This window comes from Notamacropus eugenii, chromosome 1, assembly GCF_028372415.1.
Source record: "Notamacropus eugenii isolate mMacEug1 chromosome 1, mMacEug1.pri_v2, whole genome shotgun sequence".
Lineage (NCBI taxonomy): Eukaryota > Metazoa > Chordata > Mammalia > Diprotodontia > Macropodidae > Notamacropus > Notamacropus eugenii.
The window spans coordinates 382,055,144-382,081,726 of record NC_092872.1 but is presented as its reverse complement, the minus strand read 5'-3'; the positions used below and the strand labels follow the sequence as shown (position 1 = coordinate 382,081,726).

General features: G+C 38.7%; 1 protein-coding gene across 11 annotated transcripts in view; it reads right to left on the bottom strand.

Moving 5' to 3' along the window:
- Positions 1 to 26,583, bottom strand: part of GRIA1 (glutamate ionotropic receptor AMPA type subunit 1) — a 345,686-nt gene that overhangs the window by 182,023 nt on the left and 137,080 nt on the right. For 10 of the 11 annotated variants that reach the window (XR_011971948.1, XM_072630785.1, XM_072630786.1 and 7 more), the window contains exon 3: positions 1,670 to 1,909. Coding sequence is in view for 10 of the 11 variants with exons in the window: in XM_072630785.1 (XP_072486886.1) it covers positions 1,670 to 1,909 (240 nt within the window). In the remaining variant the exon portion in view is untranslated. Of the gene's footprint in view, positions 1 to 1,669; positions 1,910 to 18,650; positions 18,781 to 26,583 lie in introns of all 11 variants that reach the window. The other variant, XM_072630783.1, reaches the window with a different exon arrangement.

Genomic DNA, 26,583 nt, shown 5'->3' with positions numbered 1-26,583 from the left:
GGGTAGGTTGTCCCTCATATCGAATTCATTCCCTCCTTACCTGCATCTATCTTCAAAGCTGTCACTTCTTACTGGAGGCTTTTTCTGATATCCCTAGTTGCTAGTAGCCTCATCCCCAAATTATATATATATTACACAGACACATAAATACATATATGAATATATATATATATATATATTTGAATTTACTAGTGTATGTACACACTATTCTTATCTAGTAGAATATAAACTCCTTGAGGGTAGAGACAGCATATTTTTTATCTTAGTAGCTCTAGTACCTAGCACTTTGCTTTGCACATATTAGGCACTCAATAAGTATGCTACCAGTCCCTACTCCCTAATTTGAGACCTTGGATAAAGGTTTGTGAGCCTTGGTCCCCATAGAGAGCCATGGTTACAGTGGGGACAGTTCTATCTTCAGTCTGATGCACGCTGACCTTGCATAATAAGCACAGTGTCTAAAATACTATAATAAACTAATCTCACAATGAGCCCCTTGGTTGTTTAGATTCTTCATTGTCTGGCCTTGTGAAATAGGTATTCTGAGTCTTATTATTCCCATGTTACAAATTCAATCCAACATCTATTGCCTACCTTGTGCAGAATACTAGAAGACATACAAAGTTTAGATAATATATGGCCCCTGCCTTCATCAAATTCACAATCTAAGGCACAAATAACTTTGCATGATAAATGTATTAGAGAGGTATAAGAAAACAAAGTCATAAACAATTAAGGGAAACAGAGAGGTTTCCTGAGGAGGTAACATTTGAACTGATTGCTAACAGGCCTGTTAGAAATTCAACAAGCAAAAGCAATTGGATGAGCAGTCACAGAGATTGCAAAGAATAGGTTGGGGTCAGTGAGAAGCCTAGTTTGGTTGGATTGTATTGAGTAGAGGGATGGGGACTAGAATGAGATAAATAGGAAGGTGGTAGATGGTGAAGAGCTTGAAAGCCAAGCTGAGGACTTTCCCCCTCCCCGCCCCCTGATGCTAATGCATCTTCAATTCATGGGAGTCCACATCTCATGGAATTTAAATCTCAGTTTTTTAATGTCATTATTATTATCATCACCAAAAATTTCCTTTTCCATAGAACTTCACTGCTTTAAAAAGTGATTTCCTCCTATCAACTTTGGGAGATAGCTAATGAGGGTCATCTTATTCCCATTTAAAGGTGAAGAAGACACTAGAAGGTGGGGTGGTTTGCCCAAGGTCACAGAGTTCATAAATAGCCTCTTGATCAAATTAAAGTGCTTTCTTCATTATGCCATTATCAACAAAGCAGGCTTGGAAAAATGTAGGGTCTTCATCTCAGATGAGCAAAATATTAGATCTGAAGAATTATATATACAAAGGATCTTGAAAGGATCTCAGAATACAGAACAGAGGATATTAGAGACAGAGGTTACCTCATGAGTTTCTTTCACTTCTGTGGGTGTATGATTAAAAAAAAATGGACAAAAAAGGCCTCAGTGTTTGCAGTAAGGTTGATAGATTAAAGGCAATGTCTAGGAGATGGCCTAATAGCAGGGGGAGAATTTGAGGGAAATCATTTTGGACTTGTTGTTCCAAACTACACAAATCCAATTCAAGGAATGACCTCAATTCCACTGGGATTTATCTCTTTAACCCTCAACCTGAGTCTCAACCCCTGGCTGTGCTTACCCCGATCGGCATCATAAATGTACACAAATTTCTGCCAGTCATAGTGGTCGATGATGCTGATGAGGGCATCCTGCAGCTCGGGGCGCAGCTGGAGAACAAACTGATTGGATGTGTCAACAGGGAAGCTGGGCGTGATGAAGCAGACGTGGAGGGCCCCACAGAAGGAGGTGAGCATGTTGACGGTCTTCCTCTCGTAAAATCCAAAGATGGCGTAGACACCCTTGGAGAACTGGGAGCAGACTGGAGGAGGAAAAAAAAAAAGAAAAACAGTTAATAGAGATCTGGATAAAGGATGTCCTTGAAACCCAGCTGCTGGATGTTCATAGAATAATAAAACCCATAAACCTACTCATAAACCTCAAAGACTGCTTCGATTTGGTGGGAGAACTGGAAAGAGACTGAAAGAGAAGGGGAATGAAAAACCATTGAGAGTTAAAATGTGGGGATTAGATTAGATCGATCTCTACATTCCCTTCTGGCTCTGCCGTTTTTTGTTCTAAGGTCCTCCTCAATGCAATCATTTTCTGTTCTTTATCTAATATCTTTTCCAGTTCTTATGTTCTACCTTCTAAAGTTACTTCCAGATTTAACATTCTTTTTTAAAGGTTTCTTCTAGCTGTGACATTCTCTGTTTTCTGGTCTCATCTAGCTCTGACATGCTAAAAATACTAACTTTCCTTCCAGTCCTAACATTCTATGTTCTAAGGTTATTTCTAGTTCTAACATTCCATATTTACTTTTCTAAAGTGGTCATAGATTTGTAGAATACTTAAGTTGAGATATCCCTTGGAGATAATATTGTTCATCCTTCATCAAACTCATAATATTACTTAAAATAGTAATGATTTAAAATTTGTCATATCATCTGATCTTTAAAACAACCCTGGGAAGGTGAATGTTATTATTCCCATTTAAGAGATGAAACAAAATGTAGCTCAGAAAAATGATGCCATCAAAAATCACAGATTAGGCAAATTAGAGCTGAGAAAGTTCTTCTGATTCCTTGGGCCTTGAAATCCAGCTACTTTCATGATATCTGATCATATTGACATAAATTAAAAATAGACATCATAAGAAGAAAGAAGTATTTTATTTTGAAGGTCATACTTTGTGGTTGTACCAGTTTCATTATCTACTTCTATATCCATTGCTTAAGTGGTCAGTCAGCAAGTCACTAAACATTAATGAAGCACCTACTGTGTGCCAGGAACTATGTTAAGCACAGGGGATACAAAGAAAGGCAAAACACGGTCCCTGCTCTCAAAGAGCTTACAGTTTAATGTGAAAGACAGTAGTAAACAGCTAATAATAACAATTATCAGTGGAAGGTGAAGAAGAAAGAAAAGAAGAAAAAAGAGAAGAAAAAGAAGAATTTCTATAATACCATTTATACAGACCATTTTAAGATCTGCAAAGCATTTTAGAAATATGATCTCATTCTGTCCTTACGATAACACTGGAAGATTGGTGCTATTATTATCCCCACAGAATAGTATGAGGAAACCAAGATAGACAGAGGTTAAACGACTTGCCCAGGATCACACAACTAGTTAGTGTTTGAGGCAGGATTTCAGCCCAGGTCTTTCTCATGGCAAGTCTCACACTTAATTCACTGAGTTATCTAGAAAGGGATAAACAAATTGTAGACAGAATACATTGGAAATAATCAATAGAAAGAAATTACTAAAATTAAGGGGAATCATGAAAGTTTTGGAGAAGATGAAATTTTAGGTGAGACTTGAAGAAAGCCAGGGTAGTCAAGAGGTGAAGATGAGGAGGGAAAGCACAGTTACACAGTGAAAATGATCGAAGTTGAGACATGGAGTATATTGTTCAATGCCAAGAGGACATGGTCACTGGATCAAATAGTACATGGAAGTATAAAGTCTAAGACAGATGGAAAAGTCGAGTTTTTATCACACTTGAGATTTTTTGTGGATAATACATGCACTTACCTAGTCTTTTGTAAATAAATACACATATACACATATATATAAATATACATTTATATAATTTATACAATTTATAATATGTTTAATATATAAAATAATATATATTATAATATATATAATATATTTAAAATATATACATTTATATAATATACATTTAATTTAATTGGAATTTAAGTTCCAATGATTTGATATACTTGGTTAAGTAGTTTAGAGATGTGGAGCGTGGTATTAATGAGACCTAGATCATGATTTCAGTGTCCACATGGGTTATACCAATGAAATCCTTCTTGGAACTAGTTTTTAAAGAATGGAAACCACATATGAGCAATATCCCAGAGGTGAAAATACATCTCATTTATATAATCTTAATAATCATGTTTATATAACTCCTAAAACTTTACCAGTATACGGTGCATGTACCAGAAGATCTGGGTTCAAATCTTGACACTGATATGTACTAGCTGAGTGATCATACATAAGTCATGTAAAGTGACTTGTCTAAGGTCACATAACTAGCATCACAGGCAGTATCAGAGACTCATATCCAAGTCTGCTGTTTCCAAATCTGCTGCTCTTTCTATTACTCTCTGATGAAAAGAGGTAGCTAAGTCACCCATGGTTATCTCTCTTAAATCCCAAACTAGTTATCAAACTTTTATTTCTTGGGGAAGGAGATTAGCTAAAGTTTTATCTTGGATCAGTTCCACATTTTGGTGCAAAAGGAAAGTAGGCTCAGTTTGCTTGTCTTTGCTTCAAAATTCCTAAGCTTCTTTTGTGACCTGGCAAGGCTGTAGAACACAGTTATGGCTTTCATAGAGTGTTATCCTAAACATGGAGTTTTCCTTCATATGTTAGAGATAGAACAGTGTTATCTCCAAAGCATAGGTGTTAAACACATGGCTCGTGGGCTGCACATGGCCCATAACACTCTCAAGCGTGGCCTAAGCCAGACTAAAGTAAAATATTGTACAAAATAAATTTACTTATCATATAATATTTAACAAAATAAATACTTTAAGAAATATTTAGCAACATAAATAAAAATAGACTAAAACATAGATAACATTAATATGTGGTTTTCTAAGTCAATTAGTGGCCTGCAGGAATCCTTATGTATGGTTTAGTGATCCTGTCTCTGTTCAGATATTGCCTTAGAGCATTATTCACAGTGAAGAGGCAAGTACAAATACTTTTGGATAGCTAGGTGGTACGGTGGACAGAGTGCTAGAACTGGAGTCAGGAAGGCTCATCTTCCTGGTTCAAATCTGGCTTCACACAATTACTAGTTGTGTGATCTTGGGCATGTCACTTAACCCTGTTTGCCTCAGTTTCCTCATCTGTAAAATGAGCTGGAGAAGGAAATGGCAAACCACTCTAGTATGCTGGGCAAGAAAACCTCATTTGGGGTAACAAAGAGTCAAATACAATTGAGTAAGGATTGAACAGCATAAGCACTTTTATCTTACTCATGTACATGGCTCCCATCTTTCAGTTCTGGGGAAAGTCCAAGTTAATCAACACATCTTATGAGTACCACTTCTAAAGATTGTTTCATGTGCATTAGCCCATTTAAGTGGCATGACAATAATTATAATAAAAAGAACAATGAGGAATTTCTAGCAATTATCTAGGCAAAAAGCAATACAGGCTTTAACTAGGGTTGCGAGAAAGGGTTGGATGTCTTGGAGGTAGAAATGGCAAGATTTGGCAATTGATTGGATATGTGCAGTGAGGGAGTGGGAGAATAATACTGTTATTATATTATTCTAGGATAACACTGCTGGGAGACTGAGGAGATGGTACCTTCAACAGAAATAGGAAAGTTTGAAAGATATGTGGTTTTTGGAAGTATTGAGAATGAATTCTTTCTGAACATGTTGAGTTTGGGTTACCTGTGGTATATCCAGATTGAAGTCTCCAGTAGGTAATTGGGGGTGCTGAACTGAAGTTCATGGAAGAGACTGAACTTGGATATATGTATCTGTGAGTCATTTACAGAGACAACAAACCCATGGGAATTGATGAGGTCACTTAGAGAAAGAATATTAAAAAAAAGAGAGAGAGAGACAACAGAAGGCCTAGGACAGAACCTTAGGGGAACTTCCATAATTAAAGGGCATTATATGGATGATGAGTCAGCAAATGAGGTGGAGGAGGAAGCAGACAGAAAAAAGGAGAATGAAAGAAAGTAGTGTCACAAAAGCCAGAGCAGAAAAAATGTCTGGAAAAGGGGGTCAACAGTGTTAAATGAAGTAGAAGGCAAGAAGAATGAGAATTGAGAAAAGATCATCAAATTTGGCTACTGAGAGATCATTCATAACTTTGGAGAAATCATTATCAGTGGAGGAATGAGGTTAGGAGCCAGATTGCGAAGGGATAAGGAATGTGAGAGAGGAGAGGAAGTAAAGACAGTAAGTGCAGAGCTTTTCCGAGGAACTTAGATGAGAAACTGAGGAGAGACATAGAATGATTAGCTGGAAGATGCATTAGGGAGTGAAAGTTTCTAAGGATGGGGAAAGCCTGGTCATCTTTGAAGGTAGTAGGGAAGGAACCAGGAGGTAAGAAAAGTTTAAGGATTTAAGAGAAAGGGCATAGGGGAATTATTAAGGTAGCAATTCACTGGAAAAGATAGGAGAGGGCTGAGTTCAGGATACACATAGAGGTGTGGCCTTAGCAAGGTGTGGCCTTATTACCTCACTATTCCACACTGGGCCAAAGATGGCAAGACTGGGAGATAATGTCAAGGGGTTTTATGATAAAAGGAAAGGAAAAATATGAAATGCAAAACCAATGGCCTTTTTCAGTAAAGTTGAAATAAGGAACCCAGCTGAGACAGTAGGGGGAAAAGGAAGTATGAGAGATCTGAGGAGAGAAATATTTGGATTAGCTTCTCTGATGAGGAACTTTCCACCTTACAAGACAACCTGTCCCAAATTTGGGTAATTTGTTTGGCTGGGGATTTCTCTCTTATGTTATGCTTACATACCTTCCTATAACATCGATAACAGGTCCCTGTGCTGGTGTTTGGGTCCAAGTCAAACAAATTTAACCACTCTTCTGACAGCCCTTCAAATATATAAAGACAGATATTATATCCTTTCCTTTCTCCCTCTCCTTAATTTTCTTTGTCTAGATGCTGGGAAACTTCAGCAGCCTCATCAAAAAACCTATGTTTTTCAATGATGCTTTATATTAAAAGGCATACATATGCCCACAGGTGGTAATGGAGACAATTGTGGGCTCCCTAACCTTTCCTGACCTCTGCCTGGGGTAGCCACCCGTAGAGGAAATGGCTGTCTACTCTCCACCCACAAACCATTTGCTGTTTCCTCCTAATGAGGGCACACTGTCCTTTCGAGGCAGACAATAGGAAGTGTCTTGAAATGCCAATTGTAATTGCCTGCATTGAGATTTCCATAAATATGGATTTCTCCACCAGTAAGCATGCATCCTCTATTTTTCTTCCCCCAACCCCCCCACTATGTTAAATATAGATTTGTCAAAATGCATGATCTGTCTTATGAGGTGAAAAGAATATTGGCAGTGCACACAATCCCCTAAAATATTATAATATGATCTATGGTATTTTTAGGATCATTTCAGCCTAAGCCAGGATGAAATGTTTTCATATCGAGTCTAGATTTTTAAATATATCAGGTTCATTTTTCTTAGGTCATCAACTCAATTATGAAGAATCATAGGAAAGTTAGGGTTTAGGGAATCTTAGAACATAGAACTTAGAATTTTTCAAGTGCATGGGGATCATGGAACATAACAGTAATAATGACATGTGTGGTACAGATTTATGCTTTCACCAATGTAGGGAACTTCCAGGGAGGAAACTCCCTCCTCCTATGAAAAAAAGTTTCTGATCTACATTGTACACCTTGGAGAGTTGCCTGGGCTCAATGAGAGGTCAGGTGCTTATTGAAGATCACACAGCCAGTATGTTTCTTACTACATTTGGAGAAGCTTGTGACCAGAAGTCAGGTTATAAGGTAATGAGTTGGAGGCTTCAGCAACCTGCTGCTAAAGCCTTGGAAGTACTGTGTCAATGGAAGGAGTGCCCATGTTGGCTAATGGACTCACAACTCTTTTGACTTGTAGAAACAATATTAAAGTTTACAAAGCACTTTATACGTTAACAAACCCACATCACTCCTCAAGTGATCTTTATGCCTGTACATGAACACAGCATTCTCTTACTCAAAAACTTTTACTGGCTCTACATGGTTTAATAGCTCACATTTATAAAGCACTTTATATTTATAACATCATTTGATCCTGCAATGACCCTATAAGGCAAGGTCTATTAGCACATCCATTAAACAGTTGAAAAAACTGAGGTTCTGAGGTTAAATGAGCAGGGATATTTTCTTATGGAGGGTCTTTTAGGCAAGAGGGTCCCTGACTCTGAGGATTTTGCCATACTAATCAACCCCAGAACTCTTTTGGCATTCAGCTTCTAGGAGAACAAAAGGAAAGTTGAAATCCCCATATTTTAGACAAAAGAGCCCAGGTTCACATGTTTAGTAAGCATCTTAGATTTGATACAAATCCAGGTCTCCCTGATTCTATTTGCTATATCACAATGCCTCTCTAATGAATAAAATTCAAACTACTGATCCTGAAAGGGTTTCTATCATGTGGCTTTGGGTTACATGACCATTCTCATTGATTACTATTCCCTTTTATTATATTTTACATTTCGACTAAATTGGAGTCCTCCTGCCTCTAGTTCTTATATACCTCTTTTCTTGCCTCAATGCCTTAGCTCAAAACATACTCAAGGCTTGGAATAGGCTCCCCCCTTTTCCTGTGTCTGCTGAAATACTTCCCATTTTTTAAAGATTTCTTCCATGACCCCTTTCCTCCATGAGATCTCCCCTAACAATCCTAGGAGGAAGTGTTCTGTGCATCAGCATCTTCATAGCATTTTGCCTGACTATCACTAACCATTACCATTAAGGTGTAAGAACCTTGAGAATAGGGACCATATTTTTTTTTGTTTTTTTTGGAAATCTTGGCATATCCCAATGCGAGGTATCGTGCCTTGTACAAAGTGGGTGTTCAATAAATGTATATTAAATTCTACCAATTCTTAAAATAACCTCTGTGAGACAGACAATGAAAATATTATTGGCCCTATTTTATGGATGAAGAAATAATGTTTAGAATATACAGTGTTAGAGATGAAAGGATTATACAAGACAGAATGCCAGCAATAAAATTTTATTTTATTTCTATTTTGCTATCTTCATTTTTATTTATTTATTTATTTTCACTGGACCCATGTATAGGGGTCTCCCAGTGAAAAAACTCTCTTACCAATGTACCTGCATCTGCTCTACAACTTATGGTCATAGAGAATAATCCAGGTAAATGAGGGGTTAAATAAGTTCACCATGGCAATATAGCCAGGATGTGCTAGAGATATTACTTGAACTCAGACCAACCCCAGCTTTCTGTATATTCTTCATCCAGTGTATCATACTGCCTCTCTCTGTCAATTTTAAAGAAGTGAATTGACTCAAAGTTGTTACAGCACACTATCCGTAAAGTCAGGACTCAATCCAGGTCTTCAGCTTTAATGATCTTTTGTTTTAACATAGGTCTCTCTCTTGCTGGAAGACTTTCTACAAGCTATGACCTCTGTGATGGGTGAAACTGCCTTATAGTAAGGTTCTGGGCCGATTTATGAAACATAAGTTAACTGGCAAATCTGTTTCATCTTCATGCTGTACCCAAACAACTGAATACTAGCTCTGAGTGCTTTTTCTAAGGTCTCCTGTCCCCTTATGACCTGCTTACCACATTCCTTCTTCTCACAGATTTGTTTGATTCTAAGACTTTTCACACGCTCCACAATTCTTTGTTTTAGCAGGGACAGAAAACACAAACACCCCCAATAGAGTGTGAAGTGTTGTTTTCTCAGGCTCTAAGAAGCAGGAATATTCTCTTGTGTGGGGCTTCCTTAAGTAAAATGATTAAGAAAATTTTAAAGGAGAAAATCTGACTTTAAGAATTTTTCCATGCCAACCTATCATCAAACTCCCTTGGCATTAAGTCTCTAGGAAGACAGAGGCAATGTAGTACTAACATGGTGCCTGGCACATAGTAGGTGCTTCATAAATGTTTATTGGCTGATGAACTAAATGCATGGTACAGTCTTTAAGAGCCAGGAGGTGTCAGGTCTAGTTTTTTGTCTGCCTCTAGCTAGTTAGCTGTGTGACCTTGGGCAAGCTGCCCACTTTCAGTCTTAGTTTCCTTCCCCATAAGATAGTGATAATGGAACCAAGTCATTTAACCTTTGATTACCCACAAGCAAATTTGATAAGGTATAAATTGCAGAAAGGATGTTGATCCACATCAGAAGAGAAGGTTTCTCACTGGGGGATGCTTTAAATCAAAGAAATCACAAATTCTGTATAAAAATACCCCCCCAAAGCCCCCCAAAACATGGAATGCTGGGCTAAGGAGTGTCCTTAAAAGCCACACATTCAGAAAGATCCCACAATTTTCTAGTTGAGGAAAATGAGGCCCAGAAAGTGGAAGAGATTTGTTTGAGACCACATAGAGAGGTCAAAGGCATGGCTGAACCAAGAACTCAGGCCCCCTGATTCCTGGTTCAGTGCTCTGTTTGGAGTAAGTCAATTTCTCTGGGTCTCAGTTTCTTCATTCAAAATATAGGAACAATAATTTTTGCCATATTTACTTCTTCCTACTTTCTCACTCTGATTGGGAAGATCAAATGAGGTAATGAAAGTCTTAGTGCTTTGAAAAACACAAAAGCCAATATCACATTACTGAACATTGCCAATTTAACAATATGGTATCATTCGTCTACCAGGGTCATCCTTTATTGTGGAGTACTACTTTTGATAGGTTTTACAAAGCAGGAAAAGCTCAGCCAAATGGCCTGTATGTATTTGTCCTAACTAAGTTTGGGGAAACTCATTATCAGAGTTGGTCTCGGGATACAGCAACTCACAAAAGGATGTCTAGTAAGTTTGAAGTTAAGACCCTGACTTTGAGATTCTATCTGCCAGTCTCTCATAAAGCTCCCTTTACACTCAGTCCCTAGCAAGATTGAAGCAATGTACCTAAAAAAATCCATGGAGTGGTAAAAAAAAATATGTCACTTGGCTAAAAGTGAAGAGACTTGGGCTCTGGAAGGGCTGCAATCTGTGTCATGAGATCAAATGCCCACACTAATAAAAATTATAGTTACTTGATGTAGAACATTATATTATTAATCATTATATATTAATCATAAAAGAAGTGATTAAAGGGGCTTGCTTTGGTGACCTTTAAGGCCCCATCTAGATAATTGTAAATATTACTGTATTCAATACATCTTTAAGCTAAACAGGCTCCTGAGATGACAATAGAAGGGAGGGGAATAGGCTGGGTCTGTGCTATTCTCTGGATTGCTCACCTTTGAAAATCGGCCAGGATTATTAAAAGGAGTTCCCTTTCTACCCTAGAAAGTTAAAAGATTGTCTCTAGTTATTGTGATCTGGGATGTGAAAGCCAGAACTTCTATTTGGACTGCTCCTGTCTCCCCTCTTCCTTTCTTGTGCCTAATGGATGTGCTCAGGTAGCAAGCCGCAGGCTGCATCTGTCCTTACTCCAGGCTGTCAACAGAGGGAATAGGGAAGCTGTGGCTTAATTGACAGGTGCCAACAGAGTAACAAGAGCCTGGAGCAGACTTACCTTGTACAAAGTTTTCATATGAAAAGGGTATTATGTAAGAAACAGAAGAGATTAATAATGTCAATTTAGGCCAGCGACCGTTTACATGAATGGGAAGTTTGACTTGATTCTATCAGTTTAACAAACATTTATTAAATGTCTATTAGATGTGAACCTACTGGTGGCAGAGGAAACAGGTATGAAAGATACTAGGGAGCAGACACAGAAATATTATGGATAACTAATAATATGGAGGAGAGGTGGAAATGGAATTGGATAACTGACTCTATGCGAATGGTGAGGGAAGAAAAAAGATAATGTTAAATTAGAAGTAAGGGATGGTTCCTGCCCTCTTGAAGCTTATAACTTAGTTGGGGGAAATGGCACATAGACAAATGATCATAATAGAGAATAGTACATAATTGCATTACAGAAGTACTAAAAAAAAGTCGATGTGAATTAATTATCTTCATTAATTACCAAGGGTAATAGGAAATGTCAAGGAGGATGTGTTTGAGCTTAGTTAGGGGTAAGGTTTCAACAGGGGATGGAGCAGTAGGAGAGATCATTCCAAGAAAAGGTCAAATGATGGGAAAGCACAGGGGCTTAGTTTGGGCATTGTGCAGAATATATGGAGGGGATTGTATGAGGTAAGGCTGGAAAGGTAGGATGATTACGGAAAGTCTTTAATGCTAGGAATTCTAAGGAATCTTCACTTTACTCATCAGGCAAAAAAGTCACTTAAAAGTTTTGAATGGAAGAGTAACATGGTCAGATATATGTGTGTAAGGACTTTTTTTGGTAGAAGTGTAAGAGAAGGATTGGAAGGGAAGAGTCTACAGGCTAAAAAACCAATTGGCAACATATTTTTAAAAGTCCAGCATGGTAGTGATATAAAGGTCTCTACTAAAGTGGTAACAACTGAAATAGAAGAGAGAGAAAGAATTTAAAAGAGATGATTATAGAGGTGGAAATAAAAAGAATCAACAACTAATTGAATGTGGGGGATGAGGAAAGGAAAGCCAAATTTGAATCAGGGTAGACTGGGTGAATTATGGTTGTCAGTGATGGATAAAGTTGTTAGAAAGAGGAGCAGGTTTAGGGAGAAAGATAATAAACTCAGGGTTGGATTTATTGAATTTAAGGTGCTAGTGGGACATCTAGGTAGAGGTATGCTAGAGGCAGTTGGATGTATGGATCTGGAATCAGAGAGAAGAGCAAGGGCTGATGGTATAGATTAGAGAGTCATCAGCATAAAAGTGGTAGTTGAAACAAATAAGATTGCCAAAGGAGAGCTTACAGAAAGAATGAAAAGATTGCTGAAAACAGAAACTTGCAGAATGCCCACATGTCAGGAAGAAGAGCCAAGAATGACAGAGAAGAAGAAAGGGAACCATTCATTCAGTCAACAAACATTTAAAGTGCCTAGTATATGCAATACATTGTGCCAGGTTGTAGGGGGAACACAAACAAAATAAAAGTCTCTGCCCACAAAGAACTAGCATTCTACTGGGAGAATAAAACACATATATCGATACATATCGTATAAGGTAAAGAGTGAAGGGGACTAAGGAGAAATCACACAAGTACTCTAAAAAATGTGAGCAGGGAGGGCACCGCAATTGTGACCTGTGGTGGTAGGTAATCAGGGAAGGCTTCACAGAGAAGCGAGAGCCTTAGTGAAGCTGAGAACAAAGGTAAGGATTCTAAAAAGCTGAGAGGAGATGAGACTGTATTTTGGGCATTTAGTATTACTGCTTGTGTAAAATCATGGAAGCAAGAAACAGCATGTGAAGTTTGAGGAATAGTAAGGTATTCAGCCTTGCTGGAATGCTGAGGGATTGAAGGGGAGCCAGGCGAAATCAGGCTGTGAAGGGAGGGCTGCAGTGAGACTGGGGAAGGTCTTGTGCTAGGCTAAGGAGACTATATTTGAGATAATAGGGAAGGACTGAAGAATTTTTAAGTTCAGGAGGGATATGGTCAGACCAGTGTCTTAGGAAGATTATTATGGCAGTAATGGAGGATAGATTGGAGAGGGAAGAGACAGGAGAGGGGTGATAGAGTAAGAAGTTATTACAAGAGTTTTGATGACAGGTGATGATGGCCTAAACCAAGGGTGAGGAACCTGCAGCCTTGAGGTCCCATGTGGTCCTCGAGACCCTCAAGTGTGGCCCTTTGGCTGAATTCAAGCTTCACAGAACAAATTGGATTTTTTGTATTCAGTCAAAGGGCTGCACTTGAGGACCTAGAGGAACACATGTGGCTTTGAGGCCACAGATTTCCACCCCTGGCCTAAACTATGGTGGAGAGGAGATGATGATATAAGATCAAGGAAGCCAGAGGAGGAGAGAATGTTTAAAAGGAAGGGGAAGTATCCAAAATTACAGAGAGGAGAAAGATGAGGAGTAGGAGGACATAGAATTTATTGTTCAGGGATCACTGGTGACCTTTTAGAAAGCAATTTCATTAGAACAGTGTGCTCAAAAAACCAGATTGAAAGAGACTGAGGAATAAATAGGAAAGTGAAGGCATGTGTGATATCATATACAAACTGAGGCATCTAGAGGAGCTCACCATCTGGAAAATGTTCATAATACTTGTACTCATTACTTCATAAGGCTGTTGTGAGGCAATAACTTTGTAAAACACATGCACTATAGACATTATGACAATTGTAATAATAATGAGTTATTTTATTGTCATTGCTTCGGCTCTCATCACTTCTTGTTTGAATTATTATAATAGCCTCCTAACTGGTCACCCGGACCCTCTTTTCACTCCCATCTAATCCATCCTGAACAGACTGCCAAATTAATCTTCCTAACATATAAATCTCATGTCATTACTCTGTTCAAACACCATGAGAAGCTCCCCATTGCCTACAGTATGAAGTCCAAACTCCTTAAATTGACATTCAAGAACCTTCAAAATCTTGTTCTGTTCTACCCTTCCAACATTCCATCCTAACTAACATGCCCTTCTTCACACACTCTGTGCTTCAGTCAGGCTTAATGAGTCATTGCCCTCCACTGTTTCTCCACTTCCAGACTCCATGTTATTTTGCTCATGTTATGCTCTCCATTTAGAATGCCTCTTGCCCAGTCTTCATTTCAATTCAATAAGCATTTATTAAGCACCTACTGTGTTCCAGGTACTGTGCCAACTGCTGGGGACATGTAAAGAGGCAAAAGACAGTTCCTGCCCTCAAGATATTTACAATCTAGCGGGGGAGACAACACACAAATATACACAAAACAAACTATATACAAGATAAATAGGAAAATAATTAAAAGAGGGAAAACATTCAAATTAAGAGGCATAAGCTTCTTGTAGAAGATGGGATTTTATTTGAGACTTAGAAATCAGGGAGGTCAATAGTTGAGTAAAGGAGGGAGAGCATTCCAGGCATGGGGGACAGCCAGAGCAAATGACTGCAGCCAAGATATGGAGTGTCTTGTTTGTGAAACAGCCAGGAGGCCAGTGAAGCTGGATGGAGAAGCATGTGTCAGGGAGTGAGGTGTTCTTAAGAAGACTGGAAAGGTAGAAGGGAGCTAGGTTATGAAGGGAGTTGAATGCTAAATAGAGTATTGTGTATTTGATCTGGAAGGCAATAGAAGCCAGTGGAGTTTATTGAGTAATGGGTGACATGATCAGACCTATGTTTTAGGAAAATCATTTTAGTGTTGAATAGAGAACTAATTGGAGTGTGTTGAGGTAGGTAGACCCATCAGCAGAATATTGCAGTAATCAAGATGTGAGGTGAGGGTCTGTACTAGAGAGGCAGCTGTGTCAGAGGAGAAAAGGGGGCATATTTGAAGGATAATATAAAAATGAAATCAACAGGCTTTGTAAACAACTTGGATATGGGGGCTGAGAGGCAGTGAAGAGTTCAGGATGATTCCTAGGTAGCCTGAAGGATTGGGAGGATAGTGCTCTCCTTTACAGTAATATGGAAGGTATTGGTGGGGAAGGTTCAGGAAGAAAGACAGTGATTTCTGTTTTGGACACAGTTGAGTATAAGATGTCTACTGGACAACCAATTTGAGATATCTGAAAGTTGGAGATGAAAGATTGAGGATTAGGAGAGTCTGGGGCAGGAAAGGTAAGGATCATCAGTATAAAGATGATAATTCAATTCATGGTAACTAATGAGATCAAGTGAAGTTGTATACAGGCAGAAGAGAAGAAGGATCCAGGATAGAACCCTGAGGGGCACCTACAATTAAATGGCACGATCTGGAAGAGGTTCCAGAAAAGGAGACAGAGAGATGGTCAGATAGGTAGGAGGAAAACCAGGAAAGACTAGTGATGTCCTTAACTTCCTTCAAGATCTCTGTTTCAAGTGTACTCTCTTCCAAGAAACTGTGCCTGAGACCCTTCCCCTACTGCAGGAGCCCACTGATTTGAACGTACTTTATACCTCTCATTATACTATTACTGAAAATAATAGCATGTATATAGCACTTTGCAAAGTACTTTGCATATGTTATCTTATTTAATTCTTTTTTTAAAAAATTTGTTTATTTTTAATATTCTTTTAAAATTTTGAATTTCAATTCTCTCCCTCCCTCCCACACCCATTGAGAATGCAAGCAATATGGTTTCAATTACACATGTGAAATCAGGCAAAATATATTTCCATATCACAAGAAAAGCAAAAAGAGTAAGAAAATTATATTTCCAGTTTACACTCAAAGTTCACAAGTTTTCTCTCTGAAAGTGGATAGCAGGTTTTCATCACAAATTCTTCGGAACTGTTTTGGATCGTTGTATTAATCAGGGTACTCAAATCTTTCACATAGGATCATTATTAAAACATTGCTGTTACTGGGCAGAATAATCTCCTGGTTCTTCTCACTTCACTTTGCATCAGTTCATAAAGGTCGTGCTATGTTTTTTTTTTTTCTGAACCCCCACCCCCAATCATTTCTTACAGCATAATAGCTCTCCATCACAATTATGTCAATCTGTTTACTAACTCCCCAATTAATAAACATCACTTCAACTTCCAGTTCTTTGTCATCACCAAAAGAGCTGCTATAAATATTTTTGTACATATTTGTCCTTTTTCTTTTTCCTTTATATCTCTGAGGGGTATAGACCTAGTGGTATTGCTGAGTGAAAAGGATATTCATACTTTTATAGTCCTTTGAGCATAGTTCCAAATTGTTCTCCAGAATAGTTGGATTGGTTCACAATTCCACCAAAAGTCTATTAGTGTGCCTCTTTTCCCTTATCTCCTCCACATTTGTCATTTCTGATAGGTGTGAGGTGGTACCACAGTGTTGTTTCAATTTGCATCTCTTTATTCAATAGTGATTTAGAGCATTTTTTCATATGGCTATAGATAGTTTTGATGCCTTCTGAAAACTGCCTGCTTATATCCTTTGACCATTGATCAACTGAGGAATGGCTATAATTTTTTTTTATAAAATTGACTTATTTCTCTATATATTTGAGAAATAAGAGAAATTTCCTGTAAATTTTTCTGATATTACTTCATTGTCCATGGTATTTTTTGCAAGATGTAGTTTCCCTGATTATCTATTTTAATTAGATCTATTTTTGCTTTTCCTTTGCATGATATCATGATTGTTAACCTGGCCTTTTTTATTTTATCTGAAGTATAACAGAGTCTATTCTTGCCCTTTATTTTAACTCTATGTGTCATTCGGTTTCAAGCATATCTCTTGTAAACAATATATTATATTCTGGTTTCTAATCCATTCTGCTATTCGATTATGTTTTAGGGGCAACTTCATCTTATTCACATTCACAATTATGGTTATTAACTGTGTATTTTCCCTCCTTATTTTCTTCTGTTAAGCATATTCTTTCTCTGTCTCTGTCTCTCTCTGTCTGTCTCTGTCTCTCTCTCTCTCTCTGTCTCTGTCTCTGTGTCTCTCTGTCTCTGTCTCTGTCTCTCGACCCTCTTCAAAAGTCTGTTTTTCTTCCAATCTTTGTCTCCCTTAATCCAGTCTCCTTTCTCTCCCCCTCTCCCCCAAGCTGAGTGTGGCTCTACATGCTTCCCTTTTTGACCCAATTCTGATGAGAGTAAAGTTCAAGCATTCATTATCCCCTGCCCCCCTTCTCCTCCACTCTACCTCTCCCTTCCCTCTTTTCCCAGTGTATCCCTCTTTCTCAACCTTCCACTTATTTGATGGGGGGAAGATCATCCCAACATATTTGACACACACTCCCACTCTCTGTTTATGTAGACTCCTAACTATCTTAATAATGAGAATTTCTTAAGAGTTGCCTCCATTGTTTTCCTATATAGGAATGTAAACAGTTGAACTTTATTGAGTCTTTTATAATTACTCTTTCATTTTCATGTTGGGTCTGCCACTCCAAAGTTTGATCTGAGGAATTATTTTAAAATTCTTTGGAGAGGCATGTTAGGAGAGTTCAGCTGGGTTACAGAGTCTTTGTATTCTACCATCTTGGCTCTGACCCCAGTGTGAGATCTAGCTCATTTGACTGTCACAACAACTTTGTGCGATAGATGTTACTTTACAGAAGAGAAAACGGGGGCTAAAAGAGGTTAAATGAGTTATCCAGGTTCACACAGATAGTCTCTGAGGAGAATTCAAACTCAGGTTTTCCTGACTCTATGTTTTATCCCACTTCCTGGACTGTAAGGCAGGAAACACACTTTATCTAAACTTTACATTTTTCTTATCTGTATCTTTATATCCTGCAGTACGGAGTTCTGTGAAAAATATATACCTAACAAATATTTGTTAAAACATAGGAATAAGGTGCCTCAAGTGCTTCCTGAGCCTGTGAATTGAATAGATGTTTGATGAAGCATCTTCAGCATCAGGACTTGAGTCCCCTTCCAAGTTTGACATTCTGTGTTCTATGTTCTAAGGTCCCTTTCTTATCTGATATCCCAAGTTTCATGCTAGAAGGTCCCATTGAGCCCTGCTATTCTCTGTTCTAAGGTCCTTCTATAATTCTACATTTTATGAAGACTTCCCATAGACTGCTAGAGTATATTTTTCTCTCCAGCCTCTCCATTTGTCAAAAAAGGAGTTTCTGATACAAAATCAGAAACATTCCTGTCTTTTAATATGGGTTGAGTGCAATGTCAGTTGTCATAGGCACTCCCTCTCTTGAGTTCTCACTTTCTTTATTACTGAAACAGTTTAAAAGGCTTTCAGAACATGGCAGCACCTGTGCCTGCTCACTGCTGAGGCTCATTCTGAAGCACAAGCAGCCTGTCAGCTAGGCTCCTAAGTTAGAATAAAGGGCCATGGAAATCAGCTCTGGAAAGGAATCCAGGGAAAGGAATTTTAGTTGATACCTAAAAAAAATAGAACTTGGCTCACCCCATCATCTGTTTCTTGCAAAGCGGGTTGGGGAGGCAGGCTATGTAACCTCAGACCATAAAGCCCAGGAAAAACTGAGGTGGAAAATCACAGCAGGAACTGTGGCTAAAGGGGAATTACAGCACCAAGCCTGTGAACAGAGTTAGAGAAACATGCAACGTCAGATCTGGAAGGAAACCTTGGGACCCAGAATGCCAGACATGGAAAAGACTTCAGAAGAAAGGATGGAGGCAGCTAAAAAGGACCTCAGAACAATCAATCAATCAAAACCATTGATTAAATGCTTACTGTGACTAGTCACTGGACTGTACCCTGGGAATACAAAGAAAAACAACCCCCAAAGTTGAGGATCTTACATTCTAATGGAGAAGGCAATATGTACATAGATATAAGATACATACAAGATACACACAGAGTAGACATAAAGTAAACTCAGATGGGAAGACCTTTTGAAGATAGTGATATTTGAGCTGAATTTTGAAGCAAATCAACACATTATTGGGTTCATCCTTTGTTGCTGAAGAAGACCATGTCATCAGAGAAAAGATGATATGACTTGCACTCGACTTTGTTTAGAGTGAGGGAGGGCTGTGCAAGGTCACCAGCCTCACTTCTCCAGAGTCATCTGAATCCAGTGACCAGACATTTATCAGGATGACTGGAGATGACCCAGGGTGCACTGGGAGCCCTTGGCCCCTTTAGGCCAAGGTCTAAGCAGGTACTCACTTAGGGTGAGGTAACTCCCCTTCATTGAATTAAGCCTGTTTAAGAAGTAGCAGGTTGGGGTGGGTTTTAATGAGGTAAAGAAAAAGAAAGAGATCAGGCTGGGAGGGAAACAGCAACACTTAACTATTGATAAGCACTCTTAAGCCAGCAAGTCAACAAGTATAAGAGGCAAAGGTAAGGAGGGAGACCATTCCAGCCATGGTGGAGAGCCAGAGTAAAGGCATGGATCAGAAATGGAGGGTTATGTGTAAGGGAGGTCAGGACAGCACCACAGAATGCATGGAAAGCAGTATAAAAACACCAAAAGGATAGAAAGAAGCCAAGTTATTAAGAGCTTGAAATGCCAAACAGAGGAAGTTACTGGAGTTAATTGAGTTGGGGAGTGACCTAGTTAGACCTGCATTTCAGGAAAATCACTCAGGCAACTGGGTAAAAGATGAATTTAAAGGGGGAAAAAAGACACTTAAGGTAAGGAGGTCCATGAGGAGGTTATTACAACAGTCCATGGGAGAAGTGATAAGAGGCTGTAAGTTGAGAGAGGAAGATATGGATGAAAGATGTTGTGGAAATAGAAAAGGCATCAAAACTAGGAGGAACTTCAGAACTTGAAGAGAATACAAAATATTGGCAGTGCAAGGGACCTCAAAATGCAAAATGTTAGACCTGAAAAGGATCTCATAACTTTTGACCTGCTAAACTAAAGAGAAAGATCATCTGTCCAAGGGTCTAAGAGATATCACAATCAACATCTAAAAATCATAAGCTTTTGTCTGTATTAAGGTCTCAACGAGGGTAGCATTGATCTAATTATTGTGTAAATAAAGCAATATTCACGCAAAAACTTCTTATAAAAAAAAAAATCCCAAAGGTGGTTCTCAAGGCAAAATGCCTTCCACACTCAGAGAAAGAAATATGGAAGTCACTCACAAAATGTAGCAGATCATGTTTGTGTATGTGTATGTGTTTGTGTATCATGTTCTGATTTGTTATATGATTTCTTTCATTTATTTTAGTCTGACTACATATACATAGCATGACTATAGTGAAAATATACTCAATAGGAAAGTATATGTAGAACCTATACAGAACTGTATGCAGTCGTAGGGAGGGGGGTAGTGGGGGGTAGGTGTGGGGGGGATAAAATCGCAATTGTATGGCAGTGATTGTTAAACATTAAAAAATAATAACAAAAAATAAATAAATAAATAAATAAAATAAAATCACAAAAAAAATAAAAAACACCAAAAAAAAAAAAAAAATAAAGCAATATTCAGACATGAGCTCTGCTACCTAGGGCTATAGGCTCTTTTGTGACACTCCCAGTGGAGAGCTCTTCCTGGGGCCTCCATTTTGCAGATGGGCCCAGGCTGGCCATACTTCATTCCCCTCTAGGTTGTGCTTATGACTCCTTGAATTTTACCACTATGCTTCCATGCATAGTCCCTTCCTATTCCCCTCCTCCTTTTCATCTCCTTTATGTATTATCTTCTCCCACTAGTATGTGAACTCCTTGAGTTTAGGGACTATCTGGGTTTTTGCTTTTATTTGTATTCCCAGAACTTAGCAGAGTATCTACACGTAGTGATCACTTAATAAATGCTTCTTGTCTGCCTGGTCCCTAAACAACTCCCAACCAGATCTACCCATATGTACATCTACTCCTCCTCACCCAGATCACACATACCCCTACCCATAGAGACAAATTATCTATCTGGAAATACATACAACTACCCACATGGACTCATAGCATATTCGAACTGGAAATTAATTCAGAGATCATCTAATTCAATTTCTCACTTTACAGAGAAAGAAATGGGAGTCCAGAAAGGGGAAGTGATTTACTCAAGGTTGCAAAGTGTTTTAGTAGAAAAGATAGGACCTGAATCTCTAATTTCCTTTAACATTCAGCTCATGACCCTGTCTTATATATAATGCCTTTCCTGATTCTGCCAGTTGCTAAGTCCTTATAACAACAACAACAATAACAAAACATTTATATAGCGCTTCATATATGACAGGGACTGTGCCAAGTACTTATCAATTATTATCTCATTTTATCTTCAACAACCCTGGAAAACAGATGCTATTTTTATCCCCATTTTACAAATGAAGGTCTGAAGCAAAAAGAAGTTCTTGTGACTTGCCCAGGGTTTCCCAGTGAGTTTTTGAGCTCAGGTCTTTCTGACTTCAGACTCAGTGCTCAATCTACTGTACAATGTAGATGCCTCTCAAAAACCCACCTCCTATCTATTTACATCTATTTCGAATCTATCCATATATGTATAGGGAGCAAGTGTTGCTTTCAGAGAAAGAATAACTCAATTCAATTCCCTCTTTTAACACAAATAGATTGTGTGATCCTGGGTAAGTCACTTAATCTTTCACTGTTATAGTTAACTAAGGTGATAAATTGGAGTGAAGATGCCAACCTACACAAGTAGAGGGAGTTTCCTTATTCATTAGTTTCCTATGGCAAGAGGAGGTTATCTCCCAGGAGTTCAAGGATGACTCCATTATCCACCTCTATGTAAAGGGAATAGATTATCCTGCGACAATCGCAGGGGGATCTCTCTCTCTTAGTCATTGCTGGCAAAGTTCTTGCTAGAGTCTTCCTTAATAGACTGATCCTTCACCTAGAAGATGGTCATATACTTGAGAACCAATGTGACTTCAGAAAGGGCCAAGGAACAGTTGATATGGTGTTTGCTGCCCAACAACTCCAGGAGAAATGCCAGAAGCAGAACAGAGGTCTGTACACAATGTTTGTAGATCTGACCAAGATCTTTGACACTGTTAGTCGTGAGGGCTTATGGAAAATTACGTCAAAATTGATTGCCCAGAGAAGTTCATCAATATTGTACGTCAGTTTCATGATGGGATGTTTGCCAGGTTCTGGATGGACAAAGCTCTCTTGCCTTCCCAGTCACCAATGGAGTGAAACAGGGCTGTGCGCTTGCTCCCATGCTTTTTAGCATGATGCTTTCAGCCATGTTGACAAATGCTTTCAATGAGGATGAACATGGCATCAAGGTCAACTACCGTACTGACATAAAGTTCTTTAATTTGAAAAGGCTACAAGCCAAGACCAAAGTGGAGAGAGTGTTGGTGCATGATTTTCTGTTTGCATATGGCTGTGCACTCAATGCAGCCTCTGAAGCTGAGATGCAACAAAGTATGGATCAATTCTCTGCTGTCTGTGCTAATTTTGGCCTAATAATTAACACCAAGAAAACACACCTGCTCCATCAGCCACCACCACACCATCCATATGTGGAACCATTGGTAACAAGAAATGGAGAAGTTCTCAATGCTGTGGATAAGTTCACTTGCCTTGGCAGTGTACTTTCCAGGGATGTACACATTGACAATGAGGTTGATGCATGCATTACCAGAGCTAGCTCAGTGTTTGGGAGGCTCCAAAGAAAGGTTTGGGAGAGAAGTAGTATTAGACTGACTACAAAACTGAAGGTCTACAGAGCCATTGTGCTGACCTCATTGTTATATGCTTGTGAAACATGGACAGTCTACCAGTGCCATGCCAACAAATTGAATTGCTTCCATTTGAACTGTCTTAGGAAGATTCTGAGGATCACCTGGCAGGATAAGGTACCAGACACTGAAGTCCTTGCTAGAGCTGAACTGCCAAGTATTCAAACTGTGCCTCAGAGAGTGCAACTCCTATGGGCTGGCCACATTATTCAAATGCCAAATGTATACTTGCCAAAAACACTATTTTATGGAGAACTCATATGGGGCAGGCGATCACATGGTGGCCAGAAGAAGTGATACAAGGACACTCTCAAGGTCCCTCTCAAGAACTTTGGATTTGACTGTGCAACATGGGAGACACTGGCACAGGGGATCGCTCAGCATGGCGTGCCCACATCAGAAAGTGTGTTGTGCTCTTTGAGCAAAGCAGAATTGAGACAGCACAAAGTAAATGCAGGATGTGCAAATCTGGGATATTGTCCCCAACTATTCACATGGACTATCTGTGTCCAACCTGTGATAGAGCATTCCAAGCTCATATTGGTCTGATCAGCCACAGTTGGACACACTGAAATTTCACTTCATCATGGTGATGTTATTTTGGTCCTCTTCAAAGACAAAAACCAACCAACCAATTTCCTGTGCCAAAGGAATCACAGAATCTATCTCTATCTCTAGTTATCTCGATAGAATAAAAGTTCCTTGAGGGCAGGGGCTATTTCTACTTTGGTCTTTGTTGCCCAAATATCTATAACACTGCCGAGAACACAGTCTACTCTTAATAAATGCTGTGATTGAATGATTGCTATAGCACCCTGTCAACCAGATTTTGCCTTTAGATTTCTTGGGTGGGGGAAACCACTCCCTGCCTTGGCAGACCATTCCATTTCTTGAAAGCTCTAATTGTTAAGCAGTTTTTTCTTATATTTTGCTGCAGTCTGCCAATCTGAAAGTTCTACCCACTGATCCTACAGTTCTGCCCTCTGGGGCCAAGCAAAACAACTCTCATGTCTCTTCTATATAGAAAACTAGAATGAGAGAAAGTATTTGAAGCTCCCTTTAATGGCTCAGAGCTAGAGAAATGTGAATTGTCATATTCATTGTTTTTATTAGAAGCCTGAGGGCATGAGTGATCCTGGTTAAATTTTTAGTTTTTATATATGCGTGTATATAATGCATATATATACACACATATAATTTATGTTTATATAATATACATACATATATACACAATTTTATTCTTTTGTTAAATCCTTTTGGGCTTAGTAGTTCCTCCTTTAACTGAGGAGCTGCTGATTATGTTACTGTGTCCAGCTTTAATCAGAGCACAGTAACACATCTTGTTATACGGACACCACTGAAATTAGTCCATTTCTTTATGCAGATGAGTCTCTTCTGCACTTGAACTATTCCTTAGTGCCACTCCCACGTGAGTTAATTTGACTGAAACTATCCTGCCAATGTCTATATTAGTACTAAGGGTTAAGGATCTGGTTCCCTTGTTCAGATGCTGAAGATGAGCTAACGTGTTGGTGTGAACAGCTTTGACATCCCTGCAGTCCAAGTCTGCAACAAAAGCTTCTGCAGATAGAAAGACAGTCAATTTAGCCTTCTCTGCAAAAACAGATCAGAGCTATAGCATGGACAATTCAACAGCAAATACTTATTTAATTCATCAAACATGAAGGACCTACTATGTGCAAGGATCTCTCCAAACAGTGCTACATTCTACAAGTAAGGGTTGGTAGCACCAGTATGGGAGGCCGAATTGGGTTTCAATGCCAGAAGGGTAAAAGAACTATCTCAGTTGATGATACTTAATGAAGTTCCCCACATCCAGTAGACTGTAATCTGAGAACTCTTCCATGTTGTATTAGAAGGAAAATTATAGCCCAGATGAGAGACTTATAAGGCAGCCATGAGTTTTGATTATGTAACTGCAAGAACATATTCCTATATAGAAGATCCCAAGTATATTCAGAAATGCTTGCATATTATTAAACAAAATATACTGCAATGCTTTTGCTTGTCATATTTCCTGAACTTTGAAAAAGAGCTATTCCTGTAGAGCTGATATCACGAAATAAGGGATCCTGAAAGGCCAATGTGAGCACATATGCACTGCATATATTGATCTAGAACACTAATGACAGGTCAGATTTGCCCCCCTTTACCCTCTCAAGTCAAGTAAAATAAGCATTTATTAAGTCCTTACCATATGCCAGACATTGTGCTAAGTCCTTTATAAATATCATGTCATTTACTCTTCGCAACAACCCTGGGAGGTAGGTGCTAACTCCAGTTGGAGAAATTGAGGCAGATGGAAGTTAAGTGATTTATCCAGAGTCACACAGCTAGTAAATGCCTGAAACTCAGGTCTTCCTGATGCCAGGCCCAGTGTTGTAAGCATGATACTACCTCACTGCCTCTTCAAGGAAGTGTAGGCCATAATCTTGGCCATAATCTGGCCAAGTGGTGATGTCCCCAAGGTACTGGTTAAATGGCTTCACAAGAATGTATCCAGAAGACTTATGCAAACTCAGTACATCCTATACCTCATTATATTATACATACATCTGCCAAAAAAGAAAAGAAAAGAAGAAAAGCCACCATTATCCTTTCACTCACTCAAGTTCACAAAATAGTGGAAGCCATCTATTTTCTCTTTTCTTTCATCATCCCTATGACCCAATTCATTGCCAAATCTTGTCAATTCTACCTTCACAACCCCTCTAGCATCTATCCTCTCATCACTCAAGCAGATTCCACCACAATACCGTCCCTTAACACCTCACATCTAGACTAATGTAGTATCATTTAAATTGGTTTCATTGTTTCCAGTTTCTCCCCTCTCCAATCCAATTTTCACATAGTTGCAAAGTTATTATCTCTAAAACACAGCTCTACGTCATTCTTCCACTTAAAAATCTCCAGTAGCTCTCTAATGCCCCTCGGATAAAAAACAATGTCCTTGGCCTGACATTTAAAGTTCTTCATAATGTGGCTTTCACCTGCCTTTCCATCTTTTTTCCATTTTACTCCCTTCCATGTACTCCCTGTACATATAAACATAAGTACTTTCTGGTCTCCTAAGTGTTCTCTGTATATATACTATTTCATCTCTTATCTCTTTGTCCTTGGAGAGGTGGTCTACTATGTGTGGGAAAAATTTTCTCCTCAAGTCTTAGCATCTTTCAAAGACTAGCTCGGGCATCATGACCTGCATGAAGTCTTTCTTGAAACCCACTTGCTAACATCCACTTCCTCATGATATTATTTTATATTACTTGGTATGTTTTAGATTTTTGCTTTCGTGCCTATGTTCTATACTTCCACTGGAATATAAGTTTCTTGAGGGAAGGTCCTTTTGTTTTGTTTCTGTCTTTAATTCTCCCAGAGAACAATTCATAACAGGAGCTTAATAAATGGTTTTAAAAATTGAATTGAATATAATATTTATAGTCTGCTACTGCAGAAGAAAGTTCAGTTAATAATCAGGCCCAGTCCTCATGAAGCTTATTTTCCAGAAGACTGGGGAGAGAGATATAAACCTTACAGGTATAACTATATTACAATACAATAAATACAAAAACATAAGATATGTTCCAGAATTCCATGGGGGAGGTGAGAAATGGTCATTGACTTCCAGGCACTCATTGCTAGTCATGTCTCATTAAGGAAATCAGAGATGCTTCATGGAAGGGGTAGTTTTTAAATT